The sequence below is a fragment of the Mya arenaria genome, chromosome 17 (genome assembly GCF_026914265.1).
Source record: "Mya arenaria isolate MELC-2E11 chromosome 17, ASM2691426v1".
Classification (NCBI taxonomy): domain Eukaryota; kingdom Metazoa; phylum Mollusca; class Bivalvia; order Myida; family Myidae; genus Mya; species Mya arenaria.
Window position 1 is genome coordinate 50,575,581 of NC_069138.1, and position 21,890 is coordinate 50,597,470.

The 21,890-nt window shown below is 36.5% G+C and overlaps 1 protein-coding gene and 1 long non-coding RNA gene across 2 annotated transcripts; both read left to right on the forward strand.

Moving 5' to 3' along the window:
• The first annotated feature begins 11,345 nt into the window (after window positions 1-11,345).
• Window positions 11,346-13,074, forward strand: LOC128222842 (uncharacterized). Its single transcript, XR_008259240.1, has 5 exons — window positions 11,346-11,465; window positions 11,697-11,848; window positions 12,082-12,183; window positions 12,407-12,538; window positions 12,715-13,074. It is a non-coding gene; the product is annotated as an uncharacterized LOC128222842 (long non-coding RNA).
• A 6,527-nt stretch (window positions 13,075-19,601) lies between these two features.
• Window positions 19,602-21,339, forward strand: LOC128223586 (uncharacterized). Its single transcript, XM_052932861.1, has 3 exons — window positions 19,602-20,363; window positions 20,484-20,712; window positions 20,837-21,339. Exons 1-3 carry the CDS (start codon window positions 19,602-19,604, stop codon window positions 21,337-21,339), a joined length of 1,494 nt encoding a protein of 497 aa, XP_052788821.1.
• The last annotated feature ends 551 nt before the right edge of the window (window positions 21,340-21,890 follow it).

Genomic DNA, 21,890 nt, shown 5'->3' on the forward strand with positions numbered 1-21,890 from the left:
TGAACTTGAATGTTTGTGCTAATAAACTATTGAATTGAATTGAATTGTACTCTAGACAAACCTTTTCTTATACCTTCCTAGACAAATGTACTATTCCCCTATCTTTCAAGCGACCACATCTTCATCGTTACTTAAAAATGAAATGTTATTGGCAATCTGTATGCAAAGGAACTCAAGCCTATGCCAAGTTCTCACACCAAGGTACTGAGCAGTTCCTACACCCAGTATATAATGCATTGGCTAGTAGGGTGATATAGTGTCAAAAGTGTTACAGTCAAGTTTATTCCAGCTTGTACCTAATTTAAATGCACCAGGTAATAGTATAGTTTATTGCGCACAGTGTGAGAGTCAAGTAAATTCGAACTAGTATGCACCATAATTTAAATGCATTTGTAAAGTATCAAAAGTGTGAAAAACAAGTCCGTATACATAATTAATATGCATTGCCTAGATGTATAGTATAGTACTGTGTCAACATTACCTGATACTGCTATAATTGGTGTTTGCATTTTTGTGGGCGAATGGCAATCGAGGTTTTTTCACTTATTAAAAACAAAATAGTTTTCTAGAGTAGATTTTAGTAAGTCTTTTTTTTGCCACCAATATTTTTTATGAACAACTTATTTGTTAAATAAAAGTCAGTAGAAAAGTGAAGCATATACTATGTGTTTGTTTATGTGGACCGATGATTATCGAGGATATTCAATGTTTCTGTTTATTAATTTTACGTAGAACGATTTTCGCAAATTCACCGAATAATACCAAATAAGGCCAAGGTACATCTGTGGATTGCCATAACTTACACTTATACATATACTTACAGTATAATGCCTGCTTGAATATGCATATAATTCAGTGTGTTAGATCGGTCTCTTTTGTCGCGTTTTGTCGCATTTATTTTGCACACATTTGTGAAGTATACCAGATAAATGAAATGATGTGACAAGATACATACGTACAAAAGTACACTTGATAATTGCGTTCACCTTGTTTGACCATCCTGTTAACAAGTATACAATAAACGGTGTCAATTTCTGGTATAATTACCATTTCGTGCTTATAGAGAATACATGTGAATTGTACTTATACTAATGCAGTCCATTCAAACTGAGTCTCGAAAAAACAGCCTTTAACCTAAAGATAAAATGTGGCTATGTTCTGACAATTATAGTCCTGGTCAATTATGCGAGATGTTTTTGCAATGGTAATTTGCCCCCTTGTAAAATATATTTTTATTCATTCTTTTCGTCTATCTTATCAACGCAAAACTCTGATTAATGTCGATCGAGGATATTTCACTATGTAGGTAAGTAGGCGAACGCTTAATCATGGCACGTCTGTTGTTTTTTTTTGTCAAGTTCTGTGGTCCATCAAGTCAATACCAATTTGTCTGACTGATAAACAATAATCTTACAGAATTCGTTCAGTTCAATGAGATACTCCGTATTAGTATTTTAAATACACATGTTATTTTAAGTTCTCTTTACTGCAAGGAGAAATAAGTAATGAGAACGACAAACTGATATTGATGGGCCAGGATCAAGTGGGAAGAAACACATAAACAATTCCCGAACAGTGGAAAGAAATGATTTACGCATACCTTAAAATGAACAAAATTAATATTGTTATTAAATGTAAGAGTCTGAGTAGCGGGGAGTGTTTGCTGGTGTTCTTTGTTGTTGTTTTTTAATTTGCATAAAGCATAAAAGGTTTTGTTTGCGAAAAGTGCTCCACGGAAGTAACGCCAGCAAAGTTTATTAAATGGTTTACGCATACATTGGGTAAATGTAAATTGAATGTGTTGTCCTACACGTGTCTTGTTTTTGCCTTTAAGACCTTAACCTTTGATCCTTTTGCACAAGATACAATGATCCTTGTTCGTCCCTGTAGTTTCCTTTTCTTTTATTGTTTTACCATGTAAGCCACATGTTTGATTTTTTAACTATAGTAATGAATTAATGTGTAAATAAATAACTCATAAATATGCGAAGCTTGCAATTTGCAAAACATTTTTGGCACCTTTCAGCCGTGAACAATGTTGGTAAAAACTTTTTATACTAGTATGCCCAATCGATGTACGTTTATTTCAATTTAATGGAAATATGAACCACTATTTACCAATAAAATGCAGAAAATAGACTTTTTATTTATTTTAATGATTTATTATCGAATTTCGTATTTAAAAGAATTACTGCTTTTGTTCAGCAGTACAAAAATCCATTCATTATATCTTTCATTTATTCAATTTAGAATGTCAATAACTTATTGTGCATTCGGAAGGTTTTCATAGAAGGTTTTAAGCTGTCTCACGAGCACATTGTATTAAAATGTTTGTACAATTCTTTACAATAATACACAAAAAAACACTTCTTTATTTTACTTTTTATCGTTTCTTCCTGTTAGATAGAACAACGATTCATGCTACTACTTCAATGTTTTGTATATAAAGAGATATGCTTTCATAGACAATTTACTGTTGACATTTATATGGGCCAATATTTGAAGAGGTCTAGGAAAATTTGTTTGATAAATAAGTTGGAATTTCGTTTTTGTAAAACTATATTGGTACTTCGCCTTTTTATTTACAGTATTTGGCTTCATTGCAGACAAATGAAGACTACTGTGCGTTAACGACTGAAGAAATAACATGCAATTCTCCCTTTTTTGTGACCTTCCTTTAGTGTGTTCCTTTTTCTGATTCTTGACTGTTTTTAAACTTCACATCCGCACGAAATTTCTAAAGGTGAGCTATTGGAATCACCCTGTGTCAGATGCATATAGTTCGCCGTGCGTCGTAAACATTTTTGCTTCAAATAAACTTTTAAAACGATTTGGAAGATTTTGCGCACTCTTTACTAAAAGCTTTTAGCATAACAGAGACCACACACACACACACACGAACGCACGCACGCACGCACGCACGCACGCACGCACGCACACACACACACAGACCACACACACATATAGTTATTCTAACAAACAGACGTAAGACATACTTATACTAAATCGATATTAGAGCTTTGATTGTTTCGTATAAAGCATTGAAAAGAGGTCCTCAATCAAGTTTGATGAAATTGTCAATGAGGTCATTTCTGACACCGTACTAGGGGCTACAGTTTGTTTGCCCTAGGGTTTACTTGTTTTATATAAAATTACAGGAGACGTTTGATTTTTTTCTTTTTTGACAAAGGTCTTAATATTAGGTAATGACTTACAATTTATCTGACAAATTTTGAGTATTTAGTAATACATGTTTATTCGAATATGTATATTTGTGTTTTATGCTCTGTATTGTTCGTTGTATTGATAGTTTTTTCAGTGTATAAAATAAATGGAGAGATTGCTTGTAGTTTTATCAACGAAGGATATCTACAATATCGGCGCTGCTTCTTGCTATGTCTTCTAATATATATTTTATGGATACATGTTTAAATTAAAACACCGTTATGGGGCTTAGGGGGTCTTTGCTCCGCTCCCTCAGAATGGTGTGGTAAATGTAAGACTTGTAATGCATTCTGATGTGAGCGACGAAAATGATACGGCTTTACCGAACTCGATTGACATTCAAACTCTGCCGTTTTAATAACAATATTAGATCCATTTAAAACCCTTATATGCGAGCAGTGTTTCAACATGTACAACGTTCTGTTTAATTTAACATACTGAAACGAAATAAATGATCCTGGGTTAAACATTATCAAAACCATAAGCTAATCGAGACGTCAAGAATGTGGCCAAAGCTTACATATCGCGAGAAGCGAATCTTGCGATCTGCAAAACATTTTTGGCACTTTTCAGCCGTGAACCATTCGATTTTAACATTTTAAACTTGCTTTTTGTGTAGATATCGATAAATGTTTATTTTAATTCAATGGGGAATATTAGGCGTTAAGTACCATTAGGATGGGTTTTAATTGAATTCAATGATTTATTATCAAATTTCTTCTTTACTTTATTGATATCACTACTTTTTATCAGCAACTCCATTTATTATAACTTTCATTTGTACAATTTAGAGTGAATAGTATGGTATTCATAGAAGATTTGAGCTCTCACTCTCGAGCACATAATATTTAACTGTTTGCACAGTTTAAAAGCAATTCTTTACCATGATAGACACTACAAGCCTGAATATTAATTTTGGTCGTTTCTTCCTGCTCGATAACTTGCCCCGCTGTGCGTCGTACATTTTTGGCTTCAAATAAAGTTCATAAACAACTAGGAACGGTTCTTTTTTCACTCTTAATCAGACTCATCCTGAAGTTGTTCAAACGAAAATTACACAGCAGGGGCCACACTGTCACATTTTGAGCTTTTTCTACTTAACCGATGTTTAAAGCTAAGACAGCTTCGTATAAAGCATTGGAATGTGATCCTCTACCAAGTTAAATACATTTGCGACCCTGGGGTCAAAACTGGCACCGTCCTACGTGCTACTTGCTATATATAGTTGCGCCGCCCAAGGGGCTATTTGCTATATACAGTTGCGCCGCCCAAGGGGCTACTTGCTATATATAGTTGCGCCGCCCAAGGGGCTACTTGCTATATATAGTTGCGCCGCCCAAGGGGCTACTTGTCATATATGGTTGCGCCGCCCAAGGGGCATCTTGCTATATATGGTTGCGCCGCCCAAGGGACTACTTGCTATATATGGTTGTGCCGCCCAAGGGGCAACTTGCTATATATAGTTGCGCCGCCCAAGAGCTACTTGCTATGGTTGCGGCGCTCAAGGGGCTACTTGCTATATATACGGTTGCGCCGCCCAAGGGGCTAATTGCTATATATGGTTGCGCCGCCCAAGGGGCTACTTGCTATATATGGTTGCTCCGCCCAAGGGGCTACTTGCTATATATAGTTGCGCCGCCCAAGGGGCTACTTGCTATATATGGTTGCACCGCGCAAGAGGCTACTTGCTTTATATAGTTGCGCCGCCAAAGGGTCAACTTGCTTTATATAGTTGCGCCGCCCAAGGGTCAACTTGCTATATATAGTTGCGCCGCCAAAGGGGCTACATGATATATATGGTTGCGCCGCCCAAGGGGTTACTTGCTATGTAAAGTTGCAACGCCCAAGGGGCTACTTGTTAAATAAAGTCGCGCCGCCCAAGGGGCTTCTTACAATATATGGTTGCGCTGCCCAAGGGGCTACTTGTCATATACAGTTGTGCCGCCAAAATGGCTTCTTGCCATATATGGTTGCGCCGCCCAAGGGGCTACTTGCTATATATAGTTGCGCCGCCCAAGGGGCTACTTGCTATATATAGTTGCGCCGCCCAAAGGGCTCCTTGCTATATATAGTTGCGCCGCCCAAGGGGCAACTTGTCATATATGGTTGCGACGCCCAAGGGGCTTATTGCTGTATATAGTTGCGCCGCCCAAGGGGCTACTTCCTATATATAGTTGCGCCGCCCAAGGGTCAACTTGCTTTATAAAGTTGCGCCGCCCAATGGGTTACTTGCTATATATAGTTGCTCCACCCAAGGGGCTACTTGCTATATATAGTTGCGCCGCCCAAGGGGCTACTTGCTATATAAAGTTGCGCCGCCCAAGGGGCTACTTGTTATATAAAGTCGCGCCGCCCAAGGGGCTACTTACAATATATAGTTGCGCTGCCCAAGGGGCTACTTGTCATATACAGTTGTGCCGCCCAAATGGCTTCTTGACATGTATGGTTGCGCCGCCCAAGGGGCTACTTGCCATATATAGTTGCGCCGCCCAAGGGTCAACTTGCTTTATATAATTGCGCCACCAAAGAGGCTACTTGCTTTATATAGTTGCGCCGCCCAAGGGGATACTTGCTATAAACAGTTGCGTTGCCCAAAGGGCTATTTGCTAAATACTGTTGCGTCGCGCAAGGGGCTACTTGCTTAATACAGTTGCGCCGCACAGAGGCTACTTGCTAAATACAGTTGCGCCGCGCAAGGGGATACTTGTTATATACAGTTGCGTTGCCCAAGGGGCTGCTTGCTTTATAAAGTTGCGCCGCCCAAGGGGCTACTTGTTATATAAAGTCGCGCCGCCCAAGGGGCTACTTACAAAATATAGTTGCGCTGCCCAAGGGGCTACTTGTCATATACAGTTGTGCCGCCCAAATGGCTTCTTGACATGTATGGTTGCGCCGCCCAAGGGGCTACTTGCCGTATATAGTTGCGCCGCCCAAGGGTAAACTTGCTTTATATAATTGCGCCGCCCAAGAGGCTACTTGCTTTATATTATTGCGCCATCCAAGGGGCTACTTGCTATATATGGTTGCGCCGCCCAAGGGGCAACTTGCTTTATATAGTTGCGCCGCCCAAGAGGCTACTTGCTTTATATAGTTGCGCCGCCCAAGAGTCAACTTGCTTTATATAGTTGCGCCGCTCAAGGGTCAACTTGCTTTATATAATTGCGCCGCCCAAGAGTCAACTTGTTTTATATAGTTGCGCCGCCCAAGAGTCAACTAGCTTTATATAGTTGCGCCGCCCAAGGAAAAACTTGCTTTATATAGTTGCGCCGCGCAAGGGTCAACTTGCTTTATATAGTTGCGCCACCCAAGGGTCAACTTGCTTTATATAGTTGCGCCGCCCAAGGGTCAACTTGCTTTATATAGTTGCGCCGCGCAAGGGTCAACTTGCTTTATATAGTTGCGCCGCCCAAGGGTCAACTTGCTTTATATAGTTGCTCCGTCCAAGAGGCTACTTGCTATATATATTTGCGCCGCCCAAGGGGCTACTTGCTATATATAGTTGCGCCGCCCAAAGGGCTACTTGCTATATATAGTTGGGCCGCTCAAGGGGCTACTTGCTATATATAGTTGCGCCGCGCAATGGGCTATTTGCTAAATACAGTTGCGCCGCGCAAGGGGCTACTTGCTAAATACAGTTGCGCCGCTCAAGGGGCTACTTGTCATATACAGTTGCGCCGCCCAAGGGGATACTTGCTATATACAGTTGCGTTGCCCAAGGGGCTATTTGCTCAATACTGTTGCGCCGCGCAAGGGGCTACTTGCTTAATACAGTTGCGCCGCACAGAGGCTACTTGCTAAATACAGTTGCGCCGCGCAAGGGGATACTTGTTATATACAGTTGCGTTGCCCAAGGGGCTACTTGCTATATAAAGTTGCGCCGCCCAAGGGGCTACTTGTGATATAAAGTCGCGCCGCCCAAGGGGCTACTTACAATATATAGTTGCGCTGCCCAAGGGGCTACTTGTCTTATACAGTTGTGCCGCCCAAATGGCTACTTGCCATATATGGTTGCGCCGCCCAAGTGGCTACTTGCTTTATATAGTTGCGCCGCCCAAGGGGAAATTGAATCGGTAAAGCTTTTAATTTCCGAATGCTTAAAACACCCAAGAAAATTAAGTCTGCTTCCAACAAATTACAGATAACTCAGTAGTTTTCATATTTGCATTTTATCAACATTCTATACATGTGTTTTTTCGAAAACGACAGTTGTTGAAAGGGAACCGTTAACTGAAACATTGGGCGAAATTCAGTCTTGCAGTGTCGGGTTTATTTAAAAAAAACATTGCTACTGTCCCAAGGATAATTGACACTCTAAACGGATCACATATAATACCTTTTAGCTTGTGTTTACAAATTTCAATTTTAACGTAAAGAACAAAATCAAAAGACACATATCTACTTTTATAGCGGGTTCCATTCATTTTAGACTTTCGTTAGTTGTTGTTTCCACGAAGTTGGTTACAGACACATTACCACCAACGGAGGAAAAATACACTTTGAACAACAACTTGCATATTACAGCAGTGACACAATTACCATACGACTGGTTTTCATGATGATCACAGAAGCATTTGTTACTTAAGGTCGAAGTCGGATTAAGTGACAGCATAATGGATACGTTATCTATGACAAAGAACTATTCAGATACTTTCAGCATTGATCTTTATGATTCAAATATCCTAAAAGGCCATGATAACTTCATTTTGGAGCACCTAAGCTGGTGTGAGCTTTTGGATAATGTATTAAATTGATTAACCATGTAAATGAAAAACTGAATGTAACAGTGAATTCACGTAAAACTAATATTGTCACTGGATCATTACAGGCGATCAGGCAATCAACAAGGCAGTTATTCCGAGTGCAATCGTGTAAAAACCATGTATCTTAGATAGAACACCACCCTATGGTGGACACGTTTTGGGTGGAAACTGGGAAAGCAAGGTTGATTGTTTTGGTGTGTTTAACTCCAACCGATTATTGACTTAAATAATGTTGGTGTGTTCGATTAGATGTGTCAAATACACCTGGAAAGCATGTACATGATCACAAAATAGCATTATGATAGCCAGCGTGTATATTTGTACACATTAATACAAATGCTGAATTACACATAATTATCAGTGCGTTTTGCATTTCAGATAGACATTTACTATCAATCAGACATATACACGATCCATGTAAAATGGAAGAATTTCGCAGACATTGAAAGCGACATGTATAAGCCGGGTCTGGTATCCACCATAGCAGACATTTACCATTAAAGTCAGTATAAAATACAAATGTTTAACACGGTTAAAAAATCCGTATACATGCAATTATTCACGCTATAACGTTCCAACAGTATATTTTTATATTTTCAGAACGATCTTCTATTTATGTTGGATGGATATTTACATCACGTCACTGAGATTAAAAGGGGTTGGATTTGAGGATCCTCAGTCAGATAATGATCATTTCGAAAACATTTATGACATTTTTGCTTCATTCAATGCCCTTCTTCACTTTTATATGCAAATGTCTGGACCTTCAATAGAGTCGGAATGAACTTTTCAAGTGCACCCGATTCTCGTGGACATTACAGTTCCTTGCAACGTTTCAATAATGCTAGATTATAACACACAACAAAGGACAAAAGCGGTATGAAAGTGATTGAGAAATGTTTAGACGACGAAAGCCCTATCCTTTATCAGAAATATATCTTTACCCATCATGAAGGACACACACCAGTCGAAAAAGTTCATCAGAAAAATACTACACCATTAATTTAGTTGGAAAGAAGTGGCTTCGTTATGGTGACATATTTTGTCGTAATTACTGGTGGTTACGCAGCGGATCTTCAACTGAGAGAACACGTGATATTCTTACCGACTCTACTCCCCCACACCAAGGTTGTCTAAAACCACAAATGCTTTGGGAAAATTTTAGCGAAAAGGTGTGCGTCAATATCAACTGTGTCAATAATGTTGAGCTAGCAACGACAACAACTGTAGCTTTTAGTACCGTATCTATGGATTTCATTACTTCAAACCAAGTGACAGTTTGCAGTCTACCATTTAACGAAGGTCTGTTCAGCACAATACCGATTTCTGTAGGCCAAACTAAAATACAATCAAACGCATCATCGGTGCTGATCTGCAATCTTCAGGATTCGAAGATACATCAAACCTTTACGAATATTACATATCAGACGACAGAACAAATATCATTTTAGACTACAAATGTTCACTTAAAGACAGTGGCAATTGCTCGCGGACTAATATTTTACAATGCAGAAACATTAAAAGTATACGTCAGGTCTACAAACACTGGACAACATAGAAGTAATGCCGCCCATGCCTCCTCTTTTACCATAAGCCAACTTCCAACTATGTCACGTAAGACCCTACATCAACTTAATAGTTTTGTCATGTTTATTAAAGAATTTAAGCAACACTTCTGATTTCGATTAAAATTTAATATTGATCAATAAGTATTATCAATTTCTAAATACTTAAATCAAAATGTGCACAAAATGATAGCATCGAAAGTAGAGTGAATTTTTCACATGATCAGTTACTACTCAAATCGTTTGGAGAAAAAGTCAAACTGCAACAATTTGAACTTTGAATCGAGATACAGACAACAAAATTTAATACTTTATGAAGTACAATTTCTCAGTTTTGTTCCACTAGATATACTGCAAAATATTATTAGGAAGACACGTTTGATTTATTGACGACGTAGAGTTGCATCCACCGTACATCTGGGTTGAATCCGTTAAGTTCATTCTTGTTCAGGAATTAGCAACCCTAAATCCAAGATTTGGGCTGCATTTGGAATAAGCGTTTTAATAAAAAATAACTATGTTTATTACTTCAGATTTATTATTAGAGTGGAATTGATGGGTGTTAGTGTGAGAAATCTTAAACAATACGCTCAATAATTGTTACAGACTTTTATAAAGGGTCCATTATTCTTATAAAGGAAATGAATGCGTTTATTCATGCTGGAAAGACATATTAGTTACAAACAATCAAATGTAACATACGTATAAGCGAGAACACCTTGTCTTCGAATGTTTTGTAGGTCTAGAGAAAAGTTTATAACAAACAAGGACAGAAAATGCACTTTCACGAAAGTACATCAAAACTGATAGATAATTCATTCAAACAAATTGTATGCTAAATTGTCAAAACCTTCATATATTAACATCCTTTAAGCTTATACAAATATGAGCTTCATATATGTGACGCGTCATGAGACTTTTGGCCCGAAACCCATAGCCTCGATTTCGAGAAAAACGTGCGCAAAGTTGAAGCGTAAAGAATAATAAATAAACGAAGTATTTATCGTAAAAAGAACCATTAAACATTTTGTCACCCTAGATTGTTCAGTCAAATTCTTTAAAATGTAATGTTCATAGAAATAGTGTTTTTTAACCACTTTCTCCCGTAGTTGTCATGCGCTATTTTTTAACCTAAATTAGAGGATGTAAGTCGAGCTGAACCAAAGACATTTACATCAAATTAGGAATTTGTAGGTAAGTAGAATTGTTTTCATTGTTTAAGCATATAATTTTACGAATGTGTACATCTTTAATTTAATACAATGTATTCTAAATTCGGTCAAATGGAAGGAAATTAATCGAAGGAAAAGAAAGCGGAAGTGAAATTTGACAGTCTGACATTGAAAATGTAAACAGAAACAAAATCCAGCAGATATTTTCTTTTTGCATACTTATGATGACTGAAAAAGGAAATAAGCAATTTTTCATCATCTCACCGCAGCCAACTATCAATACAATTATTGATGGATTTTACGAATTAATTTTGAGTTGCAGTGTAACTGTCTTTTTAGCAATGTTGAAGATGAATTTAAATTTGTAGATGAACTTTTTTTAGCAATGTTGATTTATGTGCATAACAAACCATCTCATGAGGTTCAGGTGAAATGTTTTTATATAATTAGAGAACTGCTTTTTGAGTATGCATGACATTCAGACTGCCAGGAACTTTCTTTGGCATGCAATATTGTGTACATGTTGATCTGCCAGGGCATTACCCCAACTATAAACAGTTAAAGATTTGTATTTCTGTAAATACATATTTTTAGAACATCATGCTCTAATGTGAAATTTCAATTCAAGCACCTGCTGTACATAGAACAACAACCCATTACAGCTTTGACTATGCAGAGCAGGTATTCTACCCATACTAGGCACAGCAAGAGGGCCCTGCTTTGAAGTGTCTGTAAATCATATGGTAAATTTTATTTATAAATTGAGTGGTAAATACAGTTTTGCCATCTGACTAAATTATTATAGGGTTAATGGAAAACCTGTATATTTTGTAGATTCACTGAAAAAACAGAGAAGCGCTCACATATGCTCTGCAGCGCCCTTGTTAAAATATTTTATATCACCTTAATTCAAAATTCTTACTTGAACATAAAATAATAGCTTTTCTATTTCAAAGTGTTTTTGTTTTTTTCAGGTTCTCAGATATTTATCTCAGTGATAAGGGTTTAGCTATTATTTGGCCAATGGTGTGGTATCTCATTTTCAACATCATCCATATGGAGAAGAATCTGCATACCTGCACGTTGACAACTGTGTTGGGCAGAGTAAAAACAATGCAGTCATTGGGTATGATTTACAAAAACAGGGTTGAAGTACATCACTTATGCACTGCATATTGACACATGAGAATATTAGAATAACAAGACAATGTAACTTTTATTATTTTTTCAATACAAGTAATCAGAATTCTCATTAGTCTTATAGAAATAGTTCTGGCTTAAATCTGTTCACTTACTTCTCTAAATGTCATGGATTAAAGGCAATCAGTTCAATAAATTGTATGTAATTCTATGTTTAAGGGTCTGATGTATTCTGAAGGGGCTACATAGAGGAATAGCATTTACTTAAATGGAAGCAGGTGAAATAAAGTTCAGTCCTGTCTGAGATTTGGTCTGTGGAAGGTAAGTTGTAAGAATGTTTTTTTTTGTTTTTTTAATTTTGGTGCTTTAAATGTTAATTTAAAGCCATATTAAAGGATTTTGTATATATAAAAATATTGAAGTTTGGTACTTTATTTAAACACTTAAGTTGGTTATAATACCTTATTATGTAAAACTAAAAGAAAGCTTGTGTTAAAACAATAGGTATTATATCATAATATAAACAACATGTTTATTTATTTAGACCAAATGGAGGCAGCACACATCCTTTGTGGATTGATGACCTTGGCAAACTGGTTATATTCTTTGACTGGTTGGAGTACACCAAGAGACCCCTGAAGTCCATTCCAAACTTGAGGAAATATCATCACTTCAGGTATAACAAAAGTATTACAGACAGTATCACTGCCTGTTATGTAATTCTATGAACAGAAGTCAAAAATATTTTTAGTCATTATTTCCACATATTCAGATGTGAGTTTTGATGTTCAAGTTAATTTGCATAATTTATTCCAAACACTTATTATTGTACATATGAACATTATTTTGCAGAACGTCAGCTGACAACCCAGTGAGTGAATTCATGAGAGAGCATGTCAAGGACAGTGAGATTGAAGTTAAAATTGACAAGCCTACAACAATGGCTTTTCCATGGAGAGTACCATGAACGCATCCAACTAAAAGGACTTGATGCAAAAAGGCTCTGATCCCTTAAATAACTGAAAAAAAAACTTTTCAGTATACTGATATGTGATCTTTATAAACTAAATCTAAGATTTGAGAATGATCCGTTACTGAGCTGATGAAAACGTGTATCAATTTTTATTGACAATTATTTATTCAATAGAAACATGTTTATGTGAAATAAGGCTACCAGTGATTTCGAGTGATAAACTGTGGTTTTAGCAAATGAGTTATTATTATTTTAATCGGAATTAAGTTTAAGACTGTAGTATGTCAGGGTAGCGTAGCATTTGAATTCGGTGGCTTCGCGGTCGATGGCTTTGCCATGCATACTTCCAGATTTGACCATAACTCAAAACTGTATTTAGAAAGTAATCACATGAACCTTAATGCACATATTACCATGGCTGCCAATTCTTATCTCTTTAAGCAAGTTTAACATTTAATTTGCTTCATAAAAATGTTAATTTTGTTGTCTTTTCATGACTACTTTCATTCAGTTGTTGTACTGAAATGAAATGTAAGCACTTTGGGTAAGACGTGTAATTTTTAATACCTGAAAGAGGTTTTAAAATCGAAAGAATTAAGGGGGATGACGTAATCTCATTTCATGCAAATATTAAGTGAGAATGGTTTTAATGGCAAACAAAATGGCGGACTTAGAATGAAAAGTGCCGGAACCAACTTTTGCCGGGTAAGTGGACTTTCTCTTTAAAGTATTGAAAAATGTATGCTTCCAGTATGTGAACAAACATATTCTTCAATCAACATCTTAGTTAGGTATTATAATTTTAAAGATATAAAAGTTATTGAACAGAGCGTGACTTAGGAGGCAATGTTTTTAAATAAACGTGTTGATTTTATCCACAATGTTTCGTAATTTCTCGGCAAATATGGCATATACATTCATGTTGTAACTGTGCTTGCATGTATATACTCTTTTTTATCAAACGTCATAGTTATCTTATTTGTCTATAAGCGATAACTATGAACATTTTATAATGTTGTCATATTTGTAATTACGTAACTGATATGCTTCCTAAGTCAGACGAGTGTTTATTTATATAGATAAAAATGAGTTAATGTACGCAGGTACATTCTTACTGTAAAGTGTGCACGTAAGATATATTGGTTATCAAATCAGGTATATGTACAGATCCTTTGTCAATTGGTAAAGTATTCATTTTATTATTTGCTTAGTCAGTTGAGCACAACCAAATCCAAGAGCTGTTTTGAGTAAACCAAGTCGCACAAGGATCACGCAATATCGCATTGAAAATTTTGATCAAATGGTTGTAACATAAGTTTAAGCACACATTAAGTACCTGTTCAACTTTTTTTTTCAAATCAAAGCGTGGGTAAGTGCGTACATTATATTATCATTTAACCTTCCTATTGAAATTCTTGTAACCCAATATTGCGTTAGAACACTGATGCATTGGTTCAATTCTAATATATGCAAAGGTGTATTTCAAATGATTATATCGTCTTTGAATGTCATTGCTCTAATCTATTGAGAAAGCAACGCAATATTGATTCAATTTTTACATTCAAGAGAATGTGGTTGAAAAATACATATATTTTCTTTATGTCTTCGTGTGTGACTTTCGGGGTTGGTAGGTTTTTGAAATTGACACTTAAATATAAATAATTTGTTATGATTAACCTGACGTATAGACAATCGATACATTCCAAAAGTCTTCTATACCCATTGTTCCATATTGAGAAGCGCAGAGCAATATCTCTACCAGAATGTTTGATAATTGTTATATAAATAATTTGGTACGCCAAAGGGCCGGTAGCGATGCAAAAGTGGGTGGGGTTTTATACATGTTTTATTTAGTTGTGGGGAACGATTTGTTTGGGGGTGAAACATTTATTCTTGGCGACATGTTTTTGGTTAGTTAAAATAGTTAACAAAAAAGATTTCAACGTATTTTGGATCAAAAAGCATTCACATTATTACGGAAAAGTTTGTCGACATTAGTATTTTGTTTTTATGTCAAATATTCAACAATGTCTTGAGAGATCTTGATGATATCTTGTCAAATAAAAATGTTATTCAGATAAATAATGAATTTCGCGGATGAAATTCATTTCCGGGTTACACAAATGCATTTATCTTTTTAAAAATAGCTGCAATCATCACAGAGCCACAAGGCATTGTTGATTGGGCAGTTCCGATAAATTTGACATATTTCTTTTGTATAAAGACATTTCCCGGAAAGCTTAAATGCTTTTTGATTGAAAATCAGATAAAATATTATTATGTAAAAAATGTTCAACTCCTTATCACAGCTTTTCATGTTGCATCGGATATATGAGTAATGCTCGTTAAATGTTTTTAAAACATTTAAACTGTTGGTCCCTCAATCGACTTTTGCATTGCTGCCGATCCTTAACCACCTGACATTTGGAGACAACCATAAACGTTCCAACAGTTATATATCACCATTGTTCCCTATTCGGAAGCGAAGAGCTATATCTCTACCAGAATGTGCAACTAGTATTCATATAATAATACTCAAAGACATATACACCATATTGTTTGCAATAGCTGCGCTTCGTGCGTGCAGGTTTACAATAACTGCTTTGCTGTTTTTCTGAGCATCCTCGTGCGTGCAGGTTTCCATAAGAAGAATTACTTTTAAAGGAAGTTGGATGCATTCATGTAGACGCATGAGACGGCTTTTCTTACGGAGATATATTAGTATTTTAATATTTATTTATAACTACGTAAATTTCAAAAACGGAAATAAAGGTAAAATTTAAGATGATACCTATCTTGAATGGGTCTATTACTATTTACAATTTACAATTGTTTTTACATTAAACAATCAATAATTCACATACTGGTAGACAGAAAGTCAATACAGATGCGAGTATGTTCCCGTACTTTTTGACGGTGTCGAAATATTGTCTAAAAGCCCAATATCGGGCGACGCGGCTCAATTAATATTTGTACAGTGTTATTATTTTGCGATAAGAACTTTTTTGGCAGGTTAACGTTCTCTTTATCACGGCTTGAATATATAAAACCGTAGAAATATCATTTTGCTTTCGAACAAAAAGTAATCATGAGTGAGGATAAAAAAGAATGTTCAAATTTGAATTTTTTACTATTTTGTCATTTACATTAATGTGTGTAAATACTGCATCAGCTGAATGCTCTGATGGTAAAAGTATTTGTGAATGGATTAACTGGGGACCATGGAGTGAATGTTCTGGGAAGTGTGGGGCTGGAAACAGACAGAGGTCGAGACCACTTTGCTGTAAATCGTCGTTGTCCTATAATGAGTGCATAAATGAATGTGCTCTCGAAAATGACAGCTTAGACATTGAAACATGTAACGGTACGTGTGTGTATGTGCGTGTGTGTGTGTGTGTATGTGTGTGTGTGTGTGCATGTATGTGTGTGTGTGTGTGCGTTCGTGCGTGCGTGCGTGCGTGTGTGTGTATGTGTGTGTTGGTGAGATGTTAAGATCATAGTGTTCTTGTACAAATGAAGACTTTAAAATCTGTTGTGAAATTTGTAAATGTTAAAGTGGACATTATATTATAATGATTGTTTTATATATGAAATCAGCACGAGAAAACGTGAAGTTAATACATTTATCTATTTTATTTTCTTGTTTTCATTGTGGACAAACCCCATTTAGCACCTGAAGTATACTAATATTATAGAAATATCGTTCGTTTGTTAGCTGCGTGGCCATATATTCGTATCAACTCGCTAAGATTACGTCAGATTGCTTCGTTTTGGTAACAGTACTAAATTGGGCATCAATGAAGAGCTAGTTTTAAACCATGAATATATGTTTTTAAATCCCCAAACCAATGAAATATATATTTTGTCAATCGTATCAAGGTCCAATTTTAAGTTATATGTTAACAATGTTTGCCAAAAATTCAAAATATACACAGTTCAGGCTTTACTTCTCACCACAACGTCGACGTCTATTTATAGGTTTAGGGCAGGTTGGCATTTTTACTTATAATTTTTATACACTTTCATTCAATTTACGAAGTTTCTTCACTCAGTTATTCTGGACCATCGCATTATGAAGTTATATAACTCCATGTTATCCTTTATATAATAAATGCAAATTATTGCCCTGATTGACATTGGAACCGAGGTTAAAGTTTTAGGGCAGGTAATTGTTTTAGGGCAGGTCGGTATTTTTTTTATTTTTTTTTTTTTTATTTCTTTGACTGGCACATTTTATATTTTTAACTAGGTGTTCAAAAAGGGAAATCTAGTTATTAGATTAGTTTGCATCCTTGTTCGGGCTGGCCGTTGGGAGGGCGGCGTCAAACTCACCTTTGGTATCGAATAATATTAGTTAGGTTTGACATATAGTGACCGAACTTAATATGCAGGAAGAGTTTCTTACGACATTTTATGTGCTTGTATTTGGGGCCCTTAGGGAAAAAAGTGACTGTTACTATAAATAGAAAAATGGTAAGTAACGAGTAACTGAAGTTAGGGTTCAAATATTACGACCAAACACAGTATATATAAAGAGTTTATGGAGACTTTTCATTGGTTTGTGTTTGGGGCCTCGAGAGTCATGGTCAAGGTCAAGGTCACTGTTGCCAATAGAAAAAGGTATGTACTGAATAACTTAAGTAAATGTTGTCATATTATCACCAAACGTGGAATAAAGAAGAGTTATATAGGACACCTTTCATGGGATTGCATTTGGTCACGGTTGTTGGAAGCGTTTATGGAGGACTTCCATGTAATTGTGTTTGGTGACCGTTGGGTGAAGGTAAAGGTCACTGTTTTCCACTAACACTTTTATCATTGATTTTGACAGACACATATAACATCATTAGTGTATTTATTTCTAAGACAAAGCAGCGTAGTCGAGCGCTCTGTCCTACGATAGCTTTTGTTTATATACTACTTTTCGATTATGACGATGACGAAATGTTCGGTAGATTAGTACTTCCTTCCATTGGGTAAATACAAAAGACAATGTATCTAATCATTTGTAATTTGATCGGGTAAAGTGCTCAATCAAACACAGTCTACAACCCTTTCAGGGAGTACAATTCGTTACAGAAAAGGATTAAGAAAAAGATCCATACGATTGTTGATTAACAAATGCTAAGATTACAAAAAGAGCAAAGAATGATATAACAATCACGTGCATATCTACAGTGCTACCATTTAATTGTGAAGAACATTTTAATAAGATTTTTGATGAACAAAAAAGAAAGGTCCATTTCATTAATCCTTAATGAGACAAAAAAAAAACAACATAAATTACTACAATCAGTAAGACATGCACATTAGTATTAATAGCCACGTGCCAAAAAAATAAATAATACTTTCTTCAGTGCTTCATTTGTGTTATGCAATTGCAATGATAATCAAATCTCTTTCAATTTATATCTCAGGAATTTGGGAAGACTCACTTCAGTAAACTAATTATTATTTAAAGGCGTATACTGATCCCTTAAAATCTCTTTCTATATAAATAATTTTAACATATTCGTATAAATAAAATTGAAACATGTCATTTAGGAATGTGTTGCTGGAACAACCACTATTGTTGGCCTGGAAGCTGCAGCCCAGATGGTCTTACAAAGGATTGCACATGCGCAACGGCGTTTAGAAAGATTTCAACAGCTGGAGAAACTTCATGTCAACCAACTAAGACACCATCAATTTCAACATGTGACACCGTAGCTATCGGTCCAAACGGCGAAAAGAAGAGAGCAATGCCATCGACCTCTTCAACCGCGTGTCAGTATTTACAAGATATGTATGGCAACTATCAGCCTTCTATCATGCAATTTGTTTTAGACACGGCTTACACTATTGATATTTCCAGCTCTTCGCCTCCTTCCTTTATTGTTGAATAGAACTTTGGTATAACGGACACAACATTATATATCAAACGCCAATCTGTGTCAGGTATATTTTCACATTATTTTATTTCCTTATTGCTGTTAGTTTTAAATAAGTCATGCAGCACTATTTTTTTGAAGTTTCATAGTGAGGTTTTGCATGATTTAATTGATAATAGAAAAATGAACACGTGTGTCATGTATATTTTTAATCGGTTATATTTTAACTAAGAATGTGCTATCAAACTTTATGTATTTACAATAGGAGCATCAACTACTTTATCAACAAAAAGGCAACTTATGGACATTAATTCGAGTCAGTCTGTTTCTAGAGCGCATCACGATTCCGGTAATCTGAATGTTACTGCAAGTACCTACACACTGACAAATGGCGAAGCGTGAGTAACGTATCTGTTATACCTAAACTGCGTACACTTTTAAAATATCTCTATTCGAAGAAGATAATATTAATTATTATAATATTTCAAACAGATTATGTTTGGACTTCGAAGCTAAAGGTGGCGGATATTTAAAAGCAAAGGATACTAGTACGACAACCCATACAGTTCTCAACGCTAAGCCTTATCAGAAAACTACGGAAACACAAACAGTCTGTTATCGATATGACAACCAACCACCTGAACATTGTTTGAAACTATTGACGTGCACTAATGAGCCTTTGCAACTTAATAAACGGATAACACGGTCTTCCGTCCACCACATTAAGTTCGACGGTTGGAAGGACCCGGTTCCTCAAGAAGGAGCATCATGGACAGCTTCATCCATCGAGAGCTACGAAATTCGGGTAAATGAGGTTTTGCCATCGAAGGGAAAACTAATGGTAGATTACACAAAAAAACGTTGTAAGTACTAAGGTTAACTACACTGTCACAAACATGGATCTAAATCTTACTGCTGACACACCAAGGCTCTATTGTTTCACACTTGAGGTGAAGGATGTTGCAGACAATGTTCGTCAATGTCGGCGTTTTGTTCTCTACGATAACACTTCGTCCATCAAAATTTGGAAAAGAAAGCCATTTAGATTTACATCTGCCTCACCTGACACAGACTACATATGGCAAACCCATCACAACGATGTATGCATAAGCTGGAAAGATTACTTTTACAACGATTTCTACATAGATAATGAACTACTGAATCCTATTGAGCCAGACCTGCACGGTCTTATTTCCGGTTCATATGAGCAAAGAACTGGAGAAATACCAGTCTCAGGGACATCAAACGTATATGGTATTATTGCATACGACGTTTCGTGGAGTCTTAATCATGGTTCATTCTCAGAAGAAAAACCGGTTCCCTCCTTCACGAATCAATCATTTTGCAAACATCTGTCTGTTGAAGACGGCGATACATACACACTGAACGTGAGGGCTGTCGATATAGCTGGAAATACCCTTAGCGATAACCGAACTGTATTTATTGATCGCTCAGCGCCACTTGTCACCGACATTTGGCTTGAGAAAGATGGGTACGAAATGTTGTTTGTCCACAATAGCACTGACCTGTCTAAAATGAAGATGACGTTTAATGCACTTGATCCACATAGTGGCTTATCTAAAATACAGTGGACTTTTGGAATAGTCGACACAACGACCGAACTACTTAGTGAGCACCTTGCTATTAGGACCATAAATGTAAGTATGTGTATAGGTATATTTATTCAAACTATTATTAATTAGATATCCGACAAGTCACCTCTGTCTTAATTTGCGTATTACAGTTCGTTTTACAGCGCCATTTTACCATCATTTCAGGATTCATGTTCAATCGCACAATGCTACTGCCCGGCTATTGGTGACTGTGCATTCTTCAACTACACAATACCACTCAACAAACTAAACGTTAAGGATATGCATATTGGCAACCACAACAGGAACTATTATTTCACCATAAAAGTTACAAACATGGCTGGGCTTTCAACAACGGAACACATTGACGTGCTTGTTGATGATTCGCCTCCTTCAGAAGGTGTTGTTTACGAAGGTAAGTATATCACACACTTGATATAATAAACACGGTGTTTGTAGTTTTCAAAACTTAAAACAAATCATGCAAAATATGTCTTTATCGTTTTACTATGGCAATACTATTTTATTTTTTTTATCAGGTCCAGAAGATTCCCCTGACATTGACTACACAAGTGATGTTTCCATTCTCGTGCACTGGCATGGTTTTATAGACCACGAAAGCGGCATCAAGCTGTACAGGGTCGGTTTGTCCGACCGATGTCTAAGTTCAAAAGATCTAAACAACTTTACAGAAGTACCAAGTATATCAATTCTTATGGAGCTTCCTTTCTCCGAAGAATTGGTCCGAATCCCAACGACCTTTACCGGAAAGCGATTTCTGACCGTTATTGCACTAAATAATGCCATGGAACCTTCGAAGCCTGTGTGTTCAGATGGCATTACGCGTGATCTTTCACCGCCTGAATTTAGAAATATGACTTTACAGCATGGACAATCGTCAGCAAGCTTACTTTGTTTGCATGACGAAGTATATTTAATGCAGACAAACATGCAAAGAGCAAAGCTTCATAATACGTCCGTTTGCCAGAGTGTTTGTGAAGCTGATGTTGAGTCACACAAGATTACCAGATGCATAACATAGAAGGGAAAGATCAAGATATTTCTTCGTTTCTTTGCGAGCACTTGCCCTTGTACACAAACGATACAAGCATCTATCTTCCCAATGATAACATCTTTATCACTTGGGATATTGAGGAAGACGAAAGTCAAATTCAAGATTTCTTTGTTGGATTAGGATTTAATCCTACTGAAATAGAGAGTCCGTCCATTGTAGCGTATCAATCTACACAAAAGAAAACCTTTTTCAAACGAAGACATGAAGGCATAGGTTCTGACGAATTATTCTACATTTTCGTGAAAGTAATCAATAAAGCAGGTTTGGAGAGAATCTCGACAGTAGGTCCTGTACTCATTGATCAAACTCCGCCTTTGAATAGAACACTTCCTCAAGTTATTGTCGAATCTGAGCACATTGTATTTGGATGGGATAGCAACACATTCTATGACGAAGAGCAGACTGCACAAATCGATCAAATATATTTCCAGATCGGTAGGTAAACGTTTTAACTTACTTTTGTATTGATCATTGATGTGTGCAATTCAGCATCGTGTTTGGCTGCATTTGTGTTTGAT